This window comes from Micromys minutus (assembly GCF_963924665.1).
Source record: "Micromys minutus genome assembly, chromosome: 5".
Lineage (NCBI taxonomy): Eukaryota > Metazoa > Chordata > Mammalia > Rodentia > Muridae > Micromys > Micromys minutus.
In genome coordinates, this window is record NC_137974.1 from 65283378 (window position 1) to 65304723 (window position 21346).

Genomic DNA, 21346 nt, shown 5'->3' on the forward strand with positions numbered 1-21346 from the left:
AAATGTAGCATGATACTAGGCTTACCACACCACTACAGTCACCAAACTGCTCTGCAACAATTAATATCCATGGTCAACTAGGGAGATAACCATAGAACAGGAAAGCTTTATCTTTGGTCCTTTCTTCTTTCAAGGGAGAAGGATGATGAGCCCAGCGAAGGCAACCCAGAGAAGGTGAATACCTTAGTCCTTGGGTCCTCGGAAGAACTGAAATGCAAGGAAGCTTGGCTGTCTGCCTGGATCCAGAATGTGTAATTGTTTGTCTCTGGAGCCACAAAGAAGCCCCTGAGCCGTGCCCTGTAACACAGAAGAGCACAGAGTCAGCTGAGACTAAACAAGGCCTAGATCAACAAACCAGCATATAGCAGCTCTTGCACTTGGTTCCTCATTATGGAAATGATAAGGAAAAAACAACTGACTCTTATACCACAGGATTATTCTGAGGTTTCTAGAAAAAGCAAGCACACCTGTCTGGACTCAGCACGGCTCAGTCTCCATGCACCTACTTTGCATTGCAGTTTGCACACAGCCCTTTGCAGCTGTAATATCTGTCAGACAAACATGACCATAATACAGGACAATGTGGAAGTTTGGCCGAGAAGAGCACTTATCTCCAAAGCAGACTTATAATTACAGGAAATATGTGTTCTACACTTTGCTCTGTATTTGCTTGTATACCTACAAAAGGTCATATGATCGGCAGAATGACCAACCCTGGCTGAGAATGCTGTCAAATGCTCCTCCTGTTGAACTGGCCCATGTGACAAATGACCCCCTAGAAATATCATTGCTTTCTTCCCTATGTCCTAGCTGACTTGAATTAGTCAAAATACTCTTGTTATGGATTCCCAATTCACAACATACCTGAAAGGTCTCCCTTCCTTTGACCAAAAGCCAGATGGAGAACTGGCATTAGGCACTATCTGCCACCTGTACCCTGGAGTGGCTTCTGTCACCTCCACATTCTTAGTAGCATCTCCAACTTCAAAAAGGAGTCCTCGATTGCCTATAAGACACATATATCCTGTAACCCCCAGATAGGGTTCCTCCTCACAACAAAGACCCCACTCAAATTACAGGGTGAACAGCATTGCAGATGCTTTTGGGGATAGGGAGTCACCACAGTCCAAAACAGGGTAGTTCCATGAGAGACTCTGTAGAGACTAGGAACTTTCTAGAAAAAAACTCCCTGGGTAGAAAGTAGACTCTTGGAAAGGCCAACTTAATGAGAAACATTGAGGAGAGATTTTTCTCAGAGGGAGGAAAGAGGAGAGGAGGAAGACTTCAGCTGCCATGCCACAGAAGAAGACCACATTTTGGAGAGGGCATAAAGGAACAAACACTTCTGTTCAGAAAAGTGGCCTGTGTGACAGTAATGTGTGACGTTGCCTGACTTTGTGTCTTCAGAAGCTGGACATGAACTTGAAAGCCTGGTTCATCCTGCAAGTTCTATTACATAAAATTTCCATCTCCCAGAAAAATTGCCAGTCCTTCAAGTTTTTCAAGTATCATGACCTCAATGTGTGGATCCACACATGAGGCCAATTGGTGGCATAGTTTTATTATGTGATATTTTACCTGGTGCTGTACTTATACATTTACATTTTATGTTAAGCAAATCTTTAGGCAAAAGACACTGGGCATCAATATTGGATACATGTCTTGATCAATATTGTGCAATCATCCTAAATGGGCATTAAAGCTCTAGACATATTCAACTGTGTATTCAGATTCGAGGTCTATCATTTACTAGGAATGAAATTTGGGGACATTCCTCAACACCCTGAGTCTCCATTCACTCATACATTAAAATAGGGCTGATAATAACTAGAAGCAATAGTCAATGACTATGGGATCTAGAAATAGAGTTATTACTCAGTAAAGAATACCTATCGTAGCTTTTATTATAAACCACTAATGTTGCTTATTAGCCCCTAAGATGGATCATAAATATGGGATAAACAGAGAATCCAAAGCATGTTAAAAATAGCACTGTAACGCTGAGGTTCCTAACCTCTTCCCTGTTGCTGTTTTAGTCTGGGCAGCTCTGTTGCTGGGCCATGCTGTACACTGCAGGAAGAACTGCATCCCTGCTTTGAACTAATTGGATGCTAATATCATCTTGTCCCCTGAGGACAAGAATCAGCCCCGTTGGAGAATCCCCACTTTGCGCGATGTTTTGCCCTCGTTCCATAGGACAACTTCAATGGCTTTTCAAAAAGTGCATAACTTACTCAAATAGCTGCTTTCTGGAAATGATCCTACCATGAGTAGAGCAGGAAACGCTCAACAAGGGAACCACCTTCTGCTTCCTGACGCAGGAAACACACTTTCTCTGCATTACTTACTTCGGTACTTTGGTCTCCGTGGATGGGAGCTCTCCTTAAGTAAACACGGGCAACCTGGGAGCTCCAGAATTCTCAAGACAAACCTTTGCATTTCTCTCTGCGCAGCAAAGGACTGTCTTTCGGAAGGTTTCCCTGCAGGGCAATTTTGCTTATCGGTTCTGAGCCTTTCGAAGTGACTGGCTACATCTTTGAGCATTAGGTCAGCGCCTCATGTACAGAGCTGCAACCTGTGGTTCTCGACAGAGCAACATGCCAACCTTCCTTATCCTTAACGAAACTAGAGCCTCTAGTGCTAATGCCTAGCAGAAAATGTGAGAGCTTCAAACAAAGGAGGACGGGTGGAACCTGCTGCCTTGCCTCCTCCATTGCTGTCTACCGGAGGCAGATGCTGGTGGCCACGTCACTGCGCATACCCATTTGTGATCTCAACAGAAAAATGCCCACAGGGGAAATAAACCGCATTTAAATATACTCCATCGGGCCTTACTCTCTGACCTACCTACTGCTGCCACTCTGAGCACAGAGAAGCATGCTCCACTGCTCCTGTCTCCAGCGGATAAACATCCAACCGCCCTACCAAATGCAGAGAGGCAGTTTGGGGATTCCATTCAGTAGCCACAGTGTCTTGGTGGCAGTTATATTCTGCCTGAATATGTCTACTGCTTAGACATATGGCTGGGGCTAGGAATGTGGTGCCAGGAATGGAATGAAGCTAAGATATTCCGATAGAATAGTCTTGGCCATGGCATTGGGGAATCCAATTAGTCGCACTGCTAAGACAGAATTCAAGCATGTTTCCCTCTATTCTCTGGATCCTTGAGACAAAGCATGGCAGCGGAGAGTTTGCTGAGCAGCCCTAGTGAACTTCTTACCTGGCTGAGGAGCAGTGAGTCTTGCTCTGTTTCCTGGAGCCCTGGTGGTACACTCAATCTTCCTGGGAGACACATGACTAATATCACATAAGATGCCTACGGAGAATTTTTAAAGTTTATAAATACAACTGTAAATAAATACACACACACACACACACACACACACACACATACACACACACATACACACACACAAACACATACACACACACACACATACACACACATACACACACACACACACACACACACACACACACATACACACACACATACACACACACAAACACATACACACACACACACATACACACACATACACACACACACACACACACACACACACACACACCACGCCATGAATGCACGTATGTATGTATGCCATGCACTTACACATGAGCAAATGAAAGTAAAGGCTGAACAGGGACCTATTGATGTCAAGGGTGGAGTCTGGATAGTAGCAAATGTTGTCACCCTGACAGAAGGAGGTCAGGAAAGAGACTGTGCAGTGCAGCAGGGGACGAGTGTGGAGCACCTTGTGGCCATGAGCAAGCAAGTCGCACAAAGCAACTCCATTCCACAGTGAGGTGCTGACCCTCTTGCTCTGTGGGGAGAGTGAGTGTAGCGTGTGCCAGGAGCACCCCTGTTTCAAGACAGAGGATTCAAGGGCTTGGTATGGGGAGCTGCCCTCTGACCTCCACAGGAGTGCAGTGGCACATGTTCACACACTCTTGCACACATGCTCATACACACACATAAACACCACACACACCACAGATACAAACACAGGCATTCACACCTATACATGCACACTGCAAACATACAAACATACATAAATGTATGTTTCAAATGTAAGAAATCTTCCCCTCAAAGCCATGAGCGATAAGAGATTAAAAACCCCTACGGCATTTAAAGCTGAACCATTATTTCAGCCATTTTAGCATAATTACCTGCAATGGTAACCTGGGCAGAAGGGTCAAAGAAATCTCCTGTAATGGTGATGTTTGTTTTTCCCCCAAGGCTCCCAACTTTTGGAAACACAGATAGGATTTCTGCAAGAGTTTATAAAAATGTAAGCTTCTAAATATATAATGTGATGTGACCCAGAGAAAACCACCACCACTTATCTCTTATACTGCAAGTTAAGCAACAGTTAAAGTTTTTCTAATAGTCGTTTTTAAGACACATAACAACAAAAGGACTGTAAATATATACTACAGAGGGTCAGTAGGTATAGAAAAGGTCACTCAGGGTATCAGCAAACGTTCCTGAATCTCTTATGCTTCCTTATGAAGTATGTCTCTTCACATCAGGGATTTAATTTAACATTGGATATAATTTAACATGGGTCACACCACAGGAAAGACTCAACAACTGATTGCTTGCTGGGACATTTTGTCACCCAGTCCTGTGTTCTTCCTCACCCTGCAGGCTTCTTCCCCAGGTGCACGCAATGCCTTACCCACTCTTCCTCCAATCTGCATTCCCTATAGAAATGTGAAACATACTCTTAGGCTTTCATGCTATCCTTTCCTTAAAGATGTTTTTAATTATGGGGTGTGGGGAGATGAAATGCTTACGGGAATCAGAAGATGACATCAGATTATCTTTTTTTCTTTTTAGGATAGTTTATGCATTTGCCTTTCAAGTATTATTCCCTTTCCCAGTTTTCCCCTCTCCCTTTTCTCCCTCCCCCTCCTTCTATGAGGATACTTCCCTCCCTGCCCACCCACTCCCACCTCACTGCCCTGGCATTCCCCTACACTGAGGAATCGAGCCTTCATAGAACCAAGGGCTTCTCCTCCTATTGATGTCAGACAGGGCCATCCTCTGCTACACATTTGGCTGGAGCCATGGGTCCCTCCATGTGTATTCTTTTGTGGTTTAGTCTTGGGAGCTCTGGGGGGTCTGGTTGGTTGATATTTTCAGATAGGAGCCTGATATGGATGTCTCCTGAGAGGTTCTGCCAGAGCCTTACTGATACAGATGAGGATGCTTGCAGCTAACCATCGGACTGAACACAGGGACCCCAATGGAGGAACTAGAGATAGGACTGAAGGAGCTGAAGGGGTTTGCAACCCCACAGAAAGATATCAAATTATCTTGGAGCCGAAGTTATAGGTTGTTTTGAGCTCTCTCCTGTGGGTGCTAGGAATTGAAGTTAGGTCTTCTGCAAGATCGGTATGCTCTCTTAACCTCCAAGACATCTCTCCAGGCCCTCATCCCTTCTTTAGATACTGACAGTCTAAAGTCTGATTCCTTCTAGGAGAAAGAAGAGTTGTTCTCTTTGACAAACTAAGTGTATAGTTATATGTATTCATAAAATAATGTATAGCAGACTATATCTACTTTTGGAGAAAATAGGGAATGGGAAACAAATAACTAAAATTATGAAGCTGCCAAATGATAATAAAGTATTAAAAGTTCAATAAAAGTATAACATAAATGTATACAATCTATGTTTAATAATAATATTTAATTTGAATTACCTTTATCATCTTATTATATTGCACTATTCCTATGCTTTTTCTGTTATTTTATAATGCTTACTCTTTGAAAAAATAAAAAGTTCAATGTAAACCAGCCCCGCTGTGTTACACTGGCGACAGCCTCATGCATGCCATGTGTACTTCATCTCTTGCTTGCATCAAGAGGCCGCAATGCACGATTGAGCTGCAGCATCTACATTTGTGTGCATGCAAGCTGTAAAGAAAGCGCAAGAGCCATCGCATCTAATTTCTCAGAATATCAATGATCAGTGCAGGACTTTAATCACCAGAGCTGATACAGATACAAGCAGTTTACCTTTAACCAGAATGAAGAGGTTGTGTTAATGGTCACAGAAAACCCGCCAGAAGAAATGGAGAGCCTAACTTTGAGTGCAGAAAGGGATGATGAAGACAGGATGAGGGGAGAGAGTACCTGGGTAAGTCTGGTACAGGAAGAGTTCCTGCTTAGCACTGATCAGCCAGGCTTCCTTATGCACCGTCGACCTCCAAAGGAAAACAAAGGCTTTTGAAAAATGTCACCTACAATTGTATTTTTATATTAATCAGCTTCTTGAAAAGGAGTTAACAGAATAACCTCTAAATTTAATAATTTGGACACCAGATCCTTTTGATAATGGAAAGTTAATATCAATAAATACAAGCTTGTGTTCTCATAGGGGAAAAAAGGTTGTATTAGAATAATCTCTATTTTGTGGGATGTCAGAAGTGTTTAATGCAGCAGAAAATGTGAATGGACCTAATACTCAGCCAATGTGCACTAGACAGGTAAGGTAGAGTCCTACAATAGCTATTAGATACAATAGATTACTATAATAGAGTAGATGAGTTTTGTTCTTGAGAATAAAGAAAGAGAAAAACAAATACAAACTTTGAGCTATATATTCACATGAAATATGTTGATATAATCACAATAAAATTAAAATCAAACAATGAATGTACTTTGAAGGACAAAAACATGTACTGGAATAAGAAGTAAGGCACACACAGAAATCCAGAATCGTAATTTATGTTGACTCCAAAAAAAAAAAAGGTGAAACATGAATTCTTTCTTTTTTGAACAGGGAAGTTCTTATAATGACACATGTCTCTGGAAACTGTTACCCACAACACACACACACACACACACACACACACACATACACAACACACACACATACACAACACACACACAGACACAACACACACACAGACACACACACACACACACACACACACATACACAACACACACACATACACAACACACACACAGACACACACACACACACACACACACACACACACACACACGACAGCTGCACTTTGATTGAAGAGCTATTTCTTAAAATTTTGTGTCATGGGAACACTGAAACATCTGTGATACCCATAGGTCAGTCAGTACACAATGTTCTCTCAAGTAAAAAAAAATCCAGGAGGTTTGGGAAGCTTACTATATCCTCTGGTGTGTGGCTAGAATTATAAAGGTTAAAGGACATACACCGGATGTTACAGACAATAAGACTCAGGCAGATTTGTCTATCCCCAGTTACTCACCTCCCTTTGTTAAATACTGAGAAACTAACATTCTGGGAACCTGAAACACAAAGAAATACACAGTAATGTAAGACTGTGCAGGACTCTCCTGGGTCAGGGTATTGCTACCCTAGGCCTAAAACTCCAGTACCATCATTACTGCCCAAGCTTGGAATTTCATTCATGTTACCCAGCTAAATATTTCAGAGAATTAACACTATGGCTTTCATGAAGAAATGAGCACATGTATGGCAAATAAATGCTGGGCTTAGATTTAGGTGAAGCATGACTTAAGTCCTAACCACTGGTCGATATTGTCAACATGATCACTTGTAAAGCAAAATTAATGATTATGGTAATTAAATTAATTGACATGAAAGTTGTTTTCTGTGGTGTTTTTAGAAGTTACTTCAGTAGCAATTATTATTATTCCCATGATTCCATATAAGAAATGTGGTTTTGTTTTCCTTCCTGGATACCAATAAATAAATTATTTTCTTCTAAACAATAGTCCTAAAACAGACCAATGTAATTTCCTTCCACGCGGCACTGCACTGTCCCAAGGCCTTGTTCCTCCTGGATAGGAAAACTGTAGAAAAAACATACTGAAGTCAGAATAACCAAACAACTGTTTGGGATTCTCAGCTCTCTGAAGAAAGCAACCAATGAATAGAAGTCAAATTAGCCAGAGGAAACTGATACATACTGAAGGCATCTATAGCAAGGTTATCCTCAGGATAACACTAACTGGAGTTGTCAATACATAAACCCTATGGCAAATATACAGGGTGGCAAATAAAATTTAACTTACTCCTAGTTTCTATCTAGTTTTCTTTCCCAAAAATCTATTTTATGACAAGTATAATAAAAAAAACTATCAAGAGACATGACCTAAAAACAGACACTCTTGGACAAGCAAAAGGAAGACACTAGAAAGTAACTATAGTATAGAATTTGGCTCCGCTAAAAACTTATCCCAAGAACTCAGGCCATAAGCACACAATTCTTGTAATAGCCTCAAAGCAAAGTCAATCCACCTAGTAAGGATCCAGCCATACTTTGGCTGTATGACCCACAGCATGTACACACTCATTCTTAAACATTTCAGGGTGGAACTCAGTGTGGGCAAAACTACCTATAGCTAGCTCTGAGTTTGATTAAGAGGGACTGTCTCTTTGAATAGAGTTGGAAAAAGATCTTTTATGATTACAACACATCTAATTTGAACATACCTGCACGTCCACGTAAAGCCTCACACATACATATCTACATATAAGCATGCACATGCAAACATGAATGCCAGAAGCATATTAAAGGGGGGAAAGAAAAAAAAAACATGTTTCAGGCAAAGTTTGCTTTCCTGGTCATTATAGTTACAGAGGTAACTCCATGGGTTCTGAAGCTTGCTTAGTCATACAGATCCAAGTCTACTGCTTGCTCTCTGAAAAACACTCTCTCATCTGTAAATAAATATTAGTAACCATATCTATCACTGTTACTGACTACCTTCAGTATAGCCCACTGGGCAAGCTTTGGTAATGTACGACTTTAGAAAGTATTGCTTACTCATCTTCACAAAAGGTTTCAGATTCTCCTTTACTGTTTATTTTCAACTGATAACTGAGCCTTTCATCCTTTTCAATAAGCCTACAGAGAGAAAATATTACCCGTGATTCCCATTTTTGAAATGATGAATATTTGCATATGCAGTTGCCATATGGAAGAAACTGAAAGCACACACATTCACGGGAAAACAATAACAACAACAACAACAACAGAAATACTCACCAGCCTCCTGTCTGCCTATTTATAAGAGAACAAGGAGTAAACCATTTGTCTCCTCCAGCTTGCAGGATCAATGGGCTGGATTGGTGGGTAAAAAACAGAAACAAAGATGAGAAACAATAGTGCAGTGCTCCCAGTAAACAGGGCTGCCAAGAGGCAGAACATTATACAATTTCTCCTCTGGCCCTACAGGGTACCATTGCAGGAGGCAGTGACAGACCATAACTTTTCTCCCAGAGAACAGACGCACCCCCATGGCCCATACTTCCGCACTGCACATGGAGCTTTTACAAACCCTTCCCCATACTGGCCATGCTTGGTTGGTCTGCACCGCTGTAGAGTTTGCACCTTCACTGTCCCTTTTACAAACACACACTGAGGTTGAGACAGGTCTGCATAGTAAAGATGTCACATTGACTAAGGATGTACTTGGACTTTCTATTTCCAGTAAAAGTCTGTTTTTAATTTAAAAAGAAAAAGAAGTTTGATAACTTCTAATGGGTGAAAATAGATGGAAGAACTAAAAAGATGGAGAAGCTATAAGAAATGCCTCTAAGACATTCACTGTGGGGTGAAGAAAAATTTAAATACTGTGTATAGACACTATGCAGTTCTTTAAATGAGCTGTTTCTTCTGCCTTAAAAATCCTCACTATGGTTATTGGGGGATAGCAGTTGCTTATGGCTCCCCATGAACTCTGGTCTTCCTCTCCCCAGCATGGGAGATTTCAAAGTAACATTTTATACTCAGGATGTGTCCGTAGAAGAAAGTCATGTTCACATCTAATCACTCTGGAAAAATTACCAGCTGCACAGATTTTAATGCCTGAGCTCATGGATCCTCCCCTGTTATGTGCCTGAGCCCACAGTTCCCTCTCATGTCACCAGTAGGACTTCGGAATGAGCAGGTGGGAAATAACTAACTAAAAAGAGAGGTTCCTAGACGTTTCTGTTTATGTATCACTTTAGAAAGAATTTGCCCTCAAGGTGGAAGGAAGGGTAAGAACCAAAAGGAAAAACACATGAATGTAGTTATAGTGCAGTTCACACAGCCTCTACATAGAAAAGGGGAGGAAGGAAGGAAGGAAGGAAGGAAGGAAAAACAAACAAGAAGAAAGAAACAAAGAAACAAACAAACAAAGGTAGCAACTTAATCTGCCAGTTGCAATCACATTCACAAAGTAAAAGCTGAAATCTGGTGCGACAGGGACCATACACTGCACAGAGAAAAATAGCAGTTCTGTGTCAAGTGTTTACGAGTTTCTGCAGCAGAGGAAGCTGACCCCAGGATGCCAACTAGCACACATGTAACACAGGAACAGACGTGCGAACCTGTCCAAGTAGTCCACATCGGGATCCAAGGTTTCCAGCCGGTCAGTGGTGAGCCAGCTGTACACGTGCATTATTTCTCCTGTTTAAGAAGAGTTCAAGATGTAATGTGCTTAGTTCAAACTCCAAATTTACAACATAAATTGTGTTGTTTGTTCTGTTGCATGTACCCAACAAGGCACAGGTGTATAAAGTTAACATGTTTAATAAATGATATTAATGTAAAATGAGTGCTAGAACCCAGTGACCAAGGTTATACACTAGAAAAACTAAAATAAGGTAATGCCTAAAAGCTTTGATTGCACAGAGTACACTAGTGTTTGCCATAGGCTAGAAAGAACCAGTGACAAGGTAGGCTAAGTTCTACTTAGGTTGGAAAAATAAGCCCTGGCATTCTATTTCACAAACAGGTGACTTCAGATAATGTCAATGTACTGTGTTTTAAAGACAAGAAGAAAGGATTCTGAGCGTCCTCAAAAAATATAAGGTATGTTTGAGGAGAGAGATATTCACCTTTCAATATGAATATTGTGCAGTGTGTGCACATGTTAAACACCGTGTGGCATCCTACATCTAACGTGATGCATCTGTGTTCTATGTGTCACATCTTACTGCTCATCGGAGAAGCTTCTCTTGGTAGCAGATGGGGATTAACACCGATTCACAACTGGACAACTTGCAAAGGGAAAGAGTTAGAGTGTACTTAGCTCTTTGGAGAAGACTTCCATACCACACCCCTCCCACAGGACTCAAGAGTCATCATGGAAGAGTGAGGGGCAGAGACAGTGAGTGAGAAACACTGTTTTCCAGACACACTAGGGCAGCTGCACAAACTAACTCACAGTGCTTGTGAAGGCACTATGCACAAAACCCAGACAGGCTGAAAGCAGACAAATTCCTGGTGTGGAGTAAGGAAGGTGAAACTCTATCCATAGATACAGAGCTTTGGGCAAATGGTAGCTGCTGGGAGGTGGGGGTCAATTTTCTTAGAGTGGCCCCCGGTAAGTCAATTATGTTCTGGTGGAAGGTCACACACCCAAAGGTATATAGGCAGCACAAATTGGACCATGTGTGTGTGTGTGTGTGTGTGTGTGTGTGTGTGTGTGTGTGTGTGTTAAGGAAATTAAAAGAGAACAGCAAATTGGATAGGTAGGGAAGGAGAAATGTAAGCAAAATATATTATATGTGATTCTCAAAGAACAAACAAAAAGGAGAAAACAAAATTAAAAAAAACATATAAAGAGGCCATGTTGCACATTCTGATTAGTCTTCCGGATCCTAAGTCGTTTCCCTAACTCTAAGTACAAAAGATAAAAGTCCCTCATGAGCCAAATGGACAGGAACTAAAAACCAAGCACAAAATGAGCAACAGAATTAGGGCTGAAGTCTGGATGTTGGACATACGTTGTTCACTGAGCAAAGACAGAGTAAGCCATGTACGATGTCATATACCTAGAACCCCAGCTACTCGGGATGTGTAGGCAGTAATATTTATAAATTGGCTTTACATATGAGAGAGCTGTTTGTTAATCCAGTAAGATCTCAAAACCTGAAAAGGGGTACCTCCAGGCTACCTGTGGTCACTGCATCTAGAAAACTCTTGAGTTTCTCCATGAGCATTTAAAGCTGCTGACCATCCTCCTCCTCCTCCTCCCTCTCATCATCATCATCATTATCATCATCACAGTCACCATCAGTCACCATCATCTGTGTGCTCTTTTCATGCTGTTCTGTGTGTCATGAGTAAGAGTGGACTTTCATCTGTATTCACTGCAGGCCTAGTGCTGACCCTTTTAGGTGGATGGACACTGTGCCATCTTGAGGACTGAGACAAAGGTCACAGAATTTTTGGAAGACTGGGGCCTCAAATTTTCTGCTGCTGCTATAATAATAATAATAATAATAATAATAATAATAATAATAATAATAATAATAATAATAATAATGTCTATCTAGTATTGACAAAGCCACACCATTGACTTCCCAGCCCTAAAGACTCAAGCTTTGTCATGTGCCACTGGAAAACAATTATCAGATTACAGAAACTAGAAGGTCCTGTGGACTCCTTGGTTGTTCGTTCCTTAACAAAGAAGCTGAACAGAGGCTAACAAATGGGCAAAGTAGAACACAGCACCAGGGGATTCTGCGTCACAGTGAAGGACTGTTAAGCACATACAGATATCCAACTACCCATAAAATAAAATGCCATCTCTTCTGCAGCTACCTCCTCCCTCGTGTCCTTAGCTGCTACTCTGGGCAAGCTTCCCAAATGAAATAGGAGTAATTGTCCAGAAAGTGATTGCAGAGATGCAGCGATGTGCATCATGCCTCGAGGGACCAATCTGACAGGGCCAGCCACCAATCGCCCCCTGCAAGCCCCAAGGTAGAAGAGATACTGCAGAACTCCACCTCAGTGAGACAAACCGGTTTGACAAACGTGGGGAGCACCTGACATCCCACGCACATCTCCCACAGCTCCTTATTCACCTCTACTCATAATAAGGCCTCTGCCACCTGGGCTGGAGCATTCTGCACACAGCAGCAGAAACCCAGATGTCTGCGTGTAATTCTCACAGTGCACATCCTTTTTCATAAAACATGATCGTGTCCCGGTGACTCAAACTAATGCAATGGGCTGTATTTGTGAAAGCCTCGTGCCAGTAAGACAGGGCCAAATTCTTGTTCTTTAGAAGATAACTGAAGTACACACATACATAAATTCTGTTTACATACACACACACACATACTTCAACATACAAACACTGTCTGTAGCACAGATATTTATTCTGATACCATTCATCAGTCAGTCATACCAAAACCATTAAATCAGATTACGTATTCTGACGGAATCATACCTAAAAGCCAAGCACCTTGGTCTGGCATGGGTTCAGTGGGAAACACAACAAAATGTGCTTCCCATTGACCATGAGGACCTGAGTCTCATCCTTGAGTCCACATGATGCAGTGAGAGAATAAACTCCTGAAAGTTGCCCCTGACCTCTACACACAATCTTGGCACATGTGCATATCTGCATGGTACACACATTACATAGAACATGCATGCACACACTAATAAATAGTAAAAAGTTAAATTAATGATTTTTAAATTAGTATCTATGTTCATATATGTCTACCATACAAGAAATATAGAACACATGAAATATCTGATATATGTATGTGTGTATACATACAGACAGACAAATTTGCCAACTAAAAGATAGCAAAGTACATCTTTTAAAAGCTGTGTGGAGATATGGCTTAGTGGTTAAGAGCACTGACTGCTCTTCCAGAGGTCCTGAGTTCAAATCCCAGCAACCACATGGTGGCTCACAACCATCTGTAATGAGATCTGATGCCCTGTTGTGGTGTGTCTGAACACAGCTACAGTGCACTCATATATAACAAATAAATAGATCTTTTTCTAAAAATGTGGCCCTGAGTGCTGGTCAATTTGAATTAAGAGGAGCCCAGAGGAAACATTAAAAACAATTTATGTTTATTATTTGGTTCTAAAGAAGGCTGACAAAACTACTGAACCTATTTCTTAAAGCATCCTCTTTTAAGGTTAAAAAAAGTCCCCTAACCTTACATAACCACCTTCTCTTCCACCACCAGCCCCCCATCTAATGTGCCAGTTTCATCCTTTCTGAGCTTTTTGACTAAGACCATGTACACATGTCCATGTTTCCTTTCAGTAAGCATCAGGGCCAACACCATTCACTGTTGCATTAAGAACCAGTTTACACACCACAAAATAGTTAGATACACAGGTTTGTGTCAGTTCAAATCTCAGCCACACTGCTTTTTATTGATATGACTTTAGACCAGCACTTCATCTGTGGATCATGAGTCCTTTGAGGGGATGCACATCAGATATCCTGCATATTAGATTGTTACATTATAATTTATAACAGTCACAGAATTACAGTTATTAAGGAGCAATAGCATAATTTTGTGGTTGGGGGTCACTACAACATGAGGAGCTGTATTTAAAGGGTTGTGCATTAGGAAAGTTGAGAACCACTGCTTTAAATAAACTATACTTAATTTTTTTCTCCTCAATGGTTTTTGTGATCCTCAGATAATAACACATATGAAGAGTTAAGAATATAAGTAGACACACAATAGGGGCTCATATGGACTTCCGGTATCAGTGGACATGATAGGTGATAATAAAGCCACATAGTGATATTTTCTGTCTCCACCACTATCCTGTATCAACTCCTTTGGATTTTGTTGGACTTTTTAAAATTATATTCTGTAGGAAGTGGTGGTCCTAACACTTTGATGGGGTGGGAAGGGAACCTGTGTGTGGGTCCTGTTCCCCAATTGGTTCTTGATTGATCAATAAGGACACCAGCAGCCAATGACTGGAGGGAAGAGGTGGGACTTCCAGGTTCCCACAGGCAAATTATGATACTCAGAGGAAGAAAAGGAATCTGCCATGCTTCTGAGGGACAGTCACCAGCCATGTGAGATCTTCCACAAGGCATCCCCAGGTAGAAGATTAGAAACTAAGCTGAGGGCAGATGCAAGGTGTTCAGCAAGGAGAAGGTAACCAGGCAACCAAACTAAGGGAAGATTTAGAGTGTTAAGAAGGAATAATGGAAAAGGCACACTAGCCACAGGAGGCTAAGAAGAGCCTAGCCACTGAGCCATAAAGCAGGTTAAAAATCAGGTGTGTGTGTGTGTGTGTGTGTGTGTGTGTGTGTGTATGTGTGTCTTTCATCCTCAGATACAAGAGAACCAGGGTGGTGGCACAGTCCACCTAGGGCTTAAAGCTGGGTAGTAGAAACTACACACTACAAAACTACGCACTACAATGTTTTCAAAACAACATCAGATAAGAAGTTAAATCAGACTGCTTATAGAAAGTACACACAGTAGAAGAGTCTGCAATTAGGTTTGGTAAGGAGATCCAAAATTACCCAGATTTGAAAGAATATTTCTTACCTGGAACTCCACTTGATGGGTTAACATGATATAAAACAGGTGTCTGCTCCTTGGAAAACTGTGTAGAAAGTATTACCACACATGAGCATTTCATTAGGATATACATGACAAGAGCCATAAACTATTCCTCATAAACCATTAAGGGAAAGCAGGATGTATTTCCCTTATATGGACACCTACTACTTCTTCTTCTTGTTGTGCTGTTTCCATGAAACAGGGGTGACAGGCATTTTGTATTCCTCTGCGGGTGACTTAAAGGGACCTGATAGAGGACACACAACTCACTACTCTGTAACATACTGTTCAAATCTTGCAAGGCTGTTTCTATCTACCTGCCTGCCACTCCCAGAGACATATTTTACCAGAAACAAAAGTATGTCTACTTTTGTTCTGGCACCATCCAGAATGTCAGTCTTTTGATTCCATTTTTAAAATGTAATGTCTTTGATTCTTAAAGATTCACACTTACCTAGAAAAGAGTTAATATTTTTAAGCCTGAAGGACTATAACTTAAATTATTGTTATCTAGCAACTATACAAAATAAGAAGTTGGATATACATGACTAGAGTTTGAAAAACAAAAACAAAACAGAAGGTGCCTGCTTTGTGGGAAAACATTCCAAAAAATGGAAGGAATGCTGTTCTTCAAGAAATAAACTGTGGTTCTGACCATGACTCAGTAAGTAAAGAACTTGCCATGCAAGCATGAGGACCTGAGTTTGAATCCCCACAACCCATATAAAGTCAGATGCATCTGTTGTCATCCCAATGTTCCTATGGAAAAATGGGAGTATAGACATGAGAAGCTAATCTCTGAAGGTTCATGGACAAACAACAAAGAAATCCTGACTCAAACATGATAGAAGCCAAAGATAGAGATACCCAAGATTCTCCTTTGACTTCTACATGTTCACCAAGCCCATTTGTGTGACCACACACACACACACACACACACACACACACACACAAAATGAACACCCTTGATAGAAAAAACAGGAACATGCTGAAGCCTACTCATGAAACCAGAAAACAGCGTACTATGGCCCTTCCCTTTTTTTTTAAATTTTCTTTAATCTTTTTTTTTTTTTACAGTCCAGTCATTATCCCCCTTCTGGTTCTACCTCCAACAGTTCCTTATCCCATTCCTCCTCCCCCATCTCGAAGAGAATGTCCCCATATCACACCATACCCCCACATACCCCCACACCACACCAGGTCTCCCCATTTGCTGGGGCCTCAAGTCTCTCAAGGGTTTGGTGTGTCTTCTCTCACTGAGGCCAGATCCTCTGCTCTATATGTGTTGGCAGCCTCGTATCAGCCCATGTATGGTTGGTAGTTCAGTGTCTGAGAGATCTCCGGGGTCCAGATTAGCTGAGACTGCTGGTCTTCCTATGGGGTCTTCATCCTCCACAACTTCTTCAAGCATTTTTCTAATTCAACCATAGGGTTCCCTAACTTCAGTTCATACATTGGGTCTAAGTCTCTGTATCTGTCTCAGTCAGCTGCTTGTAGGAACTCGCAGAGGGTCATACTATGGCCCTTCTTAAAGCACAACACAACACAGGCTTCACAAAGAAGAAAGACTACCTATTGCTAGTGCACTTGCTTTCCTCTGCCTAGCCTGAAATGTCAGAGATATTTGAATTCTTGTCTGTATATCTAATAGCCCATTCTTAGTTGGCTGGTATACTGATGAGAAGGGAAGGGAGAACTCAATGATTCAGAGCAGGCATCTCAGTTAGGCTAAGAGTATAGTATTGCCCATTGGGACATCATATCAGGCTATGTGAGGAAATGGAGATTCGCACAAAACAGGCTGGACAGACCAGTCCAAGGATTGACCCATGAGTTAATGCCTCACCTTGGAAAAACCTCTGGTCTCACTGGGTGCTTAGACTGGTTCATCTCTAAACAATCTACGATGCTGCCCCCTTTCACAAAACAAACTACAGCAAACTATTTCATTTGAGCTACATCCAGCTCCCCAGGAGTCCCAAGTTCCCAGCGAGACTATTACCAGAAAATAACCATGGTTAATCAACAGCCCTAATCAGGCATTGAGAATGAACAGGCTTTTTAGCCAAACTGATGGTGGCCTGTTGGGTGTGGGGTTTAAGTACTGATGCACACAGCAAAACTGTCTGCCAGCAAGGCCATCTTCCTCATTCTCTCCAGGAAAGGGTTAGAAACTAGTTCACAGAAAATATGCACAGTTGGGGGGAGGGGTCCAGATACGACTACTGTGGCTTCATAGATTAAGAGCTGGCTGTGATCTCTACAGAAGATAAAGATTAATGCAGTTCCACACATGATGCCAAACATTCAGTCCCAGCTCTGGCCTCCAACCCAATGACTATAATCGGCTTTTCATCTCCCACGGGGAGGCCCTTCCTACCAAAGTGACTTCCATTGGAATCTTAGAGACATGGTTATTGCTCTCTCTTGCACTCATTAAGAACTGAGGCAGATGGAGCAATCAGCTTCAAAGCAAATAACGAAGCATACCTCTAGGTTTCCAACTTGAAATATAAGCTCTATTGTGCCATCTGCCACTCTTTGAAAAGCTAGTGGGGATATATAGATTTATTTATCACCCCCACACTCCTCAAGGAGTGCTGGAATATACTCGGAGTTAAACCACAATGAATGTCTTTGCTTGTGATTCTTTCTGAATTCATATAACATAAACTGGTACTTTTTCTAAGAGAAACAGGCCTCTGGTCACCCACCAGGCTGGAGACAGAATAGTGAGAAATTAATGAGCTTCCAATGCAGGGTTTCTACATGCTGGTCTTTGACCCCCGTGGGGTTAGAAATAGCAAGATGGGAAGGTAGGTGGGCCAGAGAGGGTGGCATAAAACAGCAGATTAGAATGATAAAGTCACAGCCGCCAGCTGCTTGATAAACCTTCTGTGAGTTCTTCAGACTTGTCAGTGCCCACAGCAGGCTCTTTGGAGTGGGTTGGCAAGATCGAATTAATATTTAATACCCATAATTCCCTTAGTCCCAGTTGCAGAGCAGAAAGGCACACTACATTTTCTTTCAGTTGACTGCCTCTCATTAACTGCATCCCCTGGTGATAGTTCATCAACTCACCAAGTTAGTGGACCCATCCATGGACTTGTTTCCTTTAATGTGCAATTGCAGAAAGTGTGCTCCCTAACCTCTGTCCTTCCTGATCTTTGTAATAAGTAGAAATCCTACTCCCTGAGGTGAAGGGAGTTTGGTGATTCAGGGATACTCAGACACTTTTCATCTGTGGTGGTCCCTGAGCCAGGGCAGAGCTATGATGTAGCTCTTAACAAGAAAGAAGCTGTTGCCTCCTTTTGCTACCTATGTACAGAGACAAATTTCAGACAATAATATTTTCTTGGGCTGAGGATCAAAATGTTCCTTGTGATTGGACAACAAATTGCCAATTTCCAAAAGTCAGTGCCTGTACAGCAGTATTTAAGTTGAGTTTAGGGTGGAGTTGTCTTAACTCTAAAACATCCTTAGTTAACGACTCAGTTCTCTTCTCTATAACTCTCAGAGGTCTATTCCACCAGGGTCACTGCTGGAGTACCACATTTCATGAGAGCCTTTCTCTTTTACAGCTCATTTTACTATAAAGCTAAATGACTCTTAGGCTGAACTAAAGATAAAAGCAAGCCCAGTCTAAGTGTTAAGAGTCTAAATTAAATATGATCAAACATTGGCCTAAAGAAAACTGCCCTCAGTCTTGCCATCTCTCCTTCTTGATCTATTTGACCTCAAAGGGGAATTCCAGCAGCAAACATGCTTCCAGACAAGTGTCAGAAAGGACAGCAAAAAGGTGCCATGAAGCGGGGCCTGGGAGATTTCCCCCTCCAAAGACCTGGGGCCCTTGTGTTTCTTCAGTATCCAAACATTCCTAATCTGCTGAAAGCATAAAACACTTGTCCACAAAGATGATGTCGGTGGCTCCTCTATGAGTTCACTGTGGTTTCACAGTCACATGACAGTTCAAATCCTGACTTTGCCACTTAATGCCTGGGTGATGTGGCAAGCAGTCTAGATGGCTTTGGGAGCATTGTGCTACACAATATGCACTTAGCTAAGCCTGATATACAAGGATTCCATGTTTATCTTCCATAGGTAAAGCCATAGAGGAAGGAGCCCCAGCACTCTCTCCATAATTCTTCCTCCATATTATAGAAGACATGGGTTGAGTCATAACTTGCTATTGTAACACAGCATACTATCTGACATTCTTCTATCCTTAGAACCTACCTTGAAAGTACAGCTGTCTAGTGATCCGAGACATGGACTGCCTACCACTTGCTCCCCAGAGCGTATCTCCAGAAAGTACAGACCTGCATGTGCTTCTGATGGAAGAGACCTGGGGACAGAAAATGGAAAACTTTATGAATAAAAAACCAGGAGTTCCTGCTTGACCACTTCACAGTTCCTGCCTGTGTTTGTAACATGATGCTGAATGAAACACCTCTGTAGTTCATCATTCACCACCTAGATGTATAGCTCACCATAAGGCCATTTTAAAGCTGAGTCCTCACCAAGAGAGACCATATTGCTGCTACCAACACTACCACCTCTTCTTACTCATCATCTTCATCTTCATTGTCCTCTTCTTTGTCTTCCTCCTTGTCTTCTCCTTCTCCTTCTTCTCCTCCTTCTTGTAAGTCCTTTGAACTTAATTTCAAATGTCCTACTTCTCAGATTTACAGACTCATAGAACTTGAATAACATAAGACAGGCACTTCAAAAAGTGATTATGAATACATTCAAGGACCTTAAAGAACATATAAATAAATCTCTTAATGAAGTCTATGAAAACACAAAGAAGCTGTGGAACAAAGTAATGAAAACAGTTCAAGATGTGAGAGTAGAAATAGAGTCACTAAGGGAAACCTAAACTGAAACAAACCTGGAAATGAAAAAGTTAAGAAGTAAAAAAAAAAAAAAAAAAAAAAAAAAAAAAAAAAAAAAAAAATCAGAGGTAAACCTCATCTACAAAGTCTAAGACATGAATGAGAGAACTTTGGTAACTGAAGACAAGATAGAGAAAAAAATGCATGCCTCAGTCAAACAAAACGTTAGATCAAAAAAAGTTTTGAAGCTAAAAACATTCAGGAAATCTGTGACATCATAACAAGACTAAATCTTATCTAATAAATATTTATTTATTAGAATTATTTATTGCTAAGTATATGTATATGTGTAAATATGTGTAAAAAATTTTAAAAACTAAATAATAAGAACAGAGGAAAGAGAAGAAACAAAGATCAAAGACATAAAAAATATTTTAAGAAAAAGTCATAAAAGCAAATTTTCACAAACTAAAGAGAAAGAGGTATATATTAAGGTACACAAAACATACAGAATCAAAAAACAACAATGAATAGACTGGACCAGAAAAGAAATTTCTAAATGTGTTGAATAGAAAAAAGATATTAACAGTTACAAGTGAAAAGACCTAGTCACATATAAAAGCAGAATTTCACAATGGAGACTTTGAAAGTCAGAAGGGCCTGGACATATATTCAACTAACTCTAAAGAAATGGCAGATGACAGGCCAGATTATTATACCCAGCAAAACTACCAAACACAATAGGCAGAGAAAGAAAAACACTCAACAATAAAACAAAATTTTCAATCCAGTCCTACAAAGTGAATAGAAGGAAACTTTCAGTCTGATGAGGTTAACTCCAACCCCCCCAAAAAAAACATAAAAAATAAGCAATCCCAGAACAGTATTTTAAATGATGGAAAGAAACACTATAACAAAACAGAAATAGGAATTAATGCTGCTCACTGATAAATCTCAGTATTTATGGTCTCAAGTCCCCAATAAAAAGACACGGACTAACATACTAGATTGGTACATTTCTGCCTCACCCAAGAAATTTGTCTTACTGTCAAAGATAAACATCACCTCAGAGTAAAAAGATGGAAGAAGAGAGTCTAAGCAAATAGACCCGAGAAGCAAACAGATACGACCACTGTAATATTTGACAAAGTAGGCTTCAAACCAAAGCCAGTGAGAAGAGATAAGAAAG

General features: G+C 41.0%; 1 protein-coding gene across 1 annotated transcript in view; it reads right to left on the minus strand.

Moving 5' to 3' along the window:
* The window catches only part of PKHD1 (PKHD1 ciliary IPT domain containing fibrocystin/polyductin), a gene marked incomplete at both ends in the record, with an annotated part of 432805 nt that overhangs the window by 399442 nt on the left and 12017 nt on the right, over positions 1-21346 (minus strand). The window contains 11 exons of the mRNA XM_080917462.1: positions 183-297; positions 865-1006; positions 3221-3316; positions 4171-4272; positions 6143-6213; positions 7263-7302; positions 7766-7830; positions 9030-9104; positions 10358-10436; positions 15308-15365; positions 19559-19667. Of these exons, the coding sequence (XP_080773588.1) occupies positions 183-297; positions 865-1006; positions 3221-3316; positions 4171-4272; positions 6143-6213; positions 7263-7302; positions 7766-7830; positions 9030-9104; positions 10358-10436; positions 15308-15365; positions 19559-19667 (952 nt within the window). The remainder of the gene's footprint in view (positions 1-182; positions 298-864; positions 1007-3220; positions 3317-4170; positions 4273-6142; positions 6214-7262; positions 7303-7765; positions 7831-9029; positions 9105-10357; positions 10437-15307; positions 15366-19558; positions 19668-21346) is intronic.